Below are 2,058 nucleotides of genomic sequence, written 5' to 3'. Positions count from 1 at the left end.
TGGGCTTTGCTTCTGTGAAGACTGACAGCCTTGGAGACCCTGTGGGCAGTTCCACTCTGTCCTCTAGGGGCGCTGTGGGTCAGAATGGACTCCAGGGCAGTGGGTGTGGTTTGGGCTTTGCTTCTGTGAAGACTGACAGCCTTGGAGACCCTGTGGGCAGATCCACTCTGTCCTCTGGGGCTCTGTGGGTCAGAGTGGATGGGATGGCAGTGAGTTGTTTTAGTAAAGAATGTTACCCCTGAGCATCATGTTCTTTTAAGATCTATCAAATGGGATCAAATTGGTAACAGCAACTCGAAAAGTCAGAGAGGAGGCTTAGAGGACAGTGAGTTTATGTTAATGGAGGAGGAACAGCTCAGAATTGAGCTTAGGGGATTGAGAGTATGTGCACAGCTCTAAGGGTGGAGACTCATCACAGTGTCACCAAAAGGTCCATGGAGAGAACCTGTTGGAATGGTGTTATGTTCTGCTGTGTATATTGTCAATAACAACAGAAGACAAAATCAATTAGTTAAAAAAGAAAGCAGCAAACAGAAATGACGTGCTTTCCCACTGGCACGTACCTGCTGAGGGGGACGTCAGGTGTCCAGAAGGGGTAAACTCGAGCCACGGAGTCCCGCATCTGCTCCTGATAGCCCAGGTAGAAGTAGGCATCGTGGGAAAATTTCAGGGCCAGCATATCCGTTGGATGGTCCCGGAGAATCTGTTCCCACAGATCACAGGCTTCCGGAAAGTTCCTGGAAACCACAAGAAATGTCTCCACAACATTGAACACACAGTCCACACACAGCAGAGAGGCACCATGTCTCACCAGTGTCATGTTCGGCACTGAATTGGTTAAAAATATCAGTTCCTATGTTAGCTGGCAGGAGCTCTGGTAGCATAGTGCCTAAGGCATTTGACTGCTAACCAGAAGGCTGGCAGTACAAACCCACCAGCCACCCCTCGGAAGGAAGATGGGGCAATCTACTTCCATAGTGATACTGCCTCGGAAACCCAAGGAGGGGTTGCTATGAGTCGGATCCGACTCAAGGGCACATAACAACGTCAGCTGGCACAGGACCGGACAGTGTTTCGTACTGTTGTACACAAGGTCACCACGAGTGAGAGACGACTTGACCACACCCAACAACAACATCATTAGGTGATGGCTGAGAAAACTAAAATTCCATGGGAAATTTCTCTCTCTAGTTCAAATAAAAAAATGGTTTAAGAAATTGCCAACGACTTCACCTGTGACCAGGAGCAGCTGCAGGACGTCTCCCAGGCAGAATTACACACCGGCACCAGTGTGCCAGGCCCTGGCTCACTAGAACTGTCACTGCTTCGGAACCTCGGTCCAATCAGCTCAGGTCACTGAGCCCAGCAGGGCACCTCACTGCCTGAGCAAACTCGGGCTGTTTGGCAGGAGCATTCCAGGGTCAGAATGACCACACAAGACAGGGACAGGGTGGGCAGGAGGGCCTGGAAGGAGGAGGACAGGCTCACAGGGGCCCGTCAGGGTAAGGAGGACCCAGTCAATGTTTTCCTTCCTCTTCTCTCCCTTAGGTCATTCTGTGATTGGTTCAGTTATTTTTCTGATTATTTATTTAACGAAACAAAATTAGGTTCTCTGAATGCTTAACTGGGAACTCTGGCCAAAGCCTCGTCACTGGGCAGGGACCAGAACAGAGTGGCCAGCAGGACGAGTGCCACAAAGCAGCGTGAGAATCCCCCCTGGTCCCCTTCCCACGGGGGTGGGGCAGCCTGCGGCATCACGCAGCCCCCACGCCAGCCCTGGCCAGGGAGGCCCCTCACCCCTTGGCGAACTTCTCCACCGCAGACACGTGCAGCCGCTCCCGCTGCGTCAGCGGCTGGGTTTTCGAATTCTCCACCATCGTCTTCAGGGCCTGGGCCAGCTCTCTGTCCAGCCTCACTGAGGTCCCGGTGCCAATCAGCAGGAGGCCGTTGGAGATGACATGGCCCATCGCTGGCGGGAGGGTGGGAAGCAGCTGGTGATGACACGGCCCAGCCCATGCCAGGCCCCACATGTGATAGGAAGTGGGGAACAAGCTGAGC

General features: G+C 53.1%; 1 protein-coding gene across 1 annotated transcript in view; it reads right to left on the bottom strand.

Annotated features, from left to right (window-relative positions):
* The window catches only part of TTC38 (tetratricopeptide repeat domain 38), a 39,092-nt gene that overhangs the window by 32,936 nt on the left and 4,098 nt on the right, over nt 1–2,058 (bottom strand). Inside the window, exons 4-5 of the mRNA XM_042782932.1 lie at nt 1,798–1,969; nt 564–737 (exon numbers count right to left, since the gene is read on the bottom strand). Coding sequence (XP_042638866.1) covers nt 564–737; nt 1,798–1,969 — 346 coding nt within the window. The remainder of the gene's footprint in view (nt 1–563; nt 738–1,797; nt 1,970–2,058) is intronic.

This window comes from Orycteropus afer, unplaced genomic scaffold (assembly GCF_000298275.1).
Source record: "Orycteropus afer afer isolate SDZICR_OR568_19922 unplaced genomic scaffold, OryAfe1.0 scaffold00524, whole genome shotgun sequence".
Lineage (NCBI taxonomy): Eukaryota > Metazoa > Chordata > Mammalia > Tubulidentata > Orycteropodidae > Orycteropus > Orycteropus afer.
Note: the sequence above shows the minus strand (reverse complement) of the source record. Positions and strands in the feature narration are given on the sequence as shown.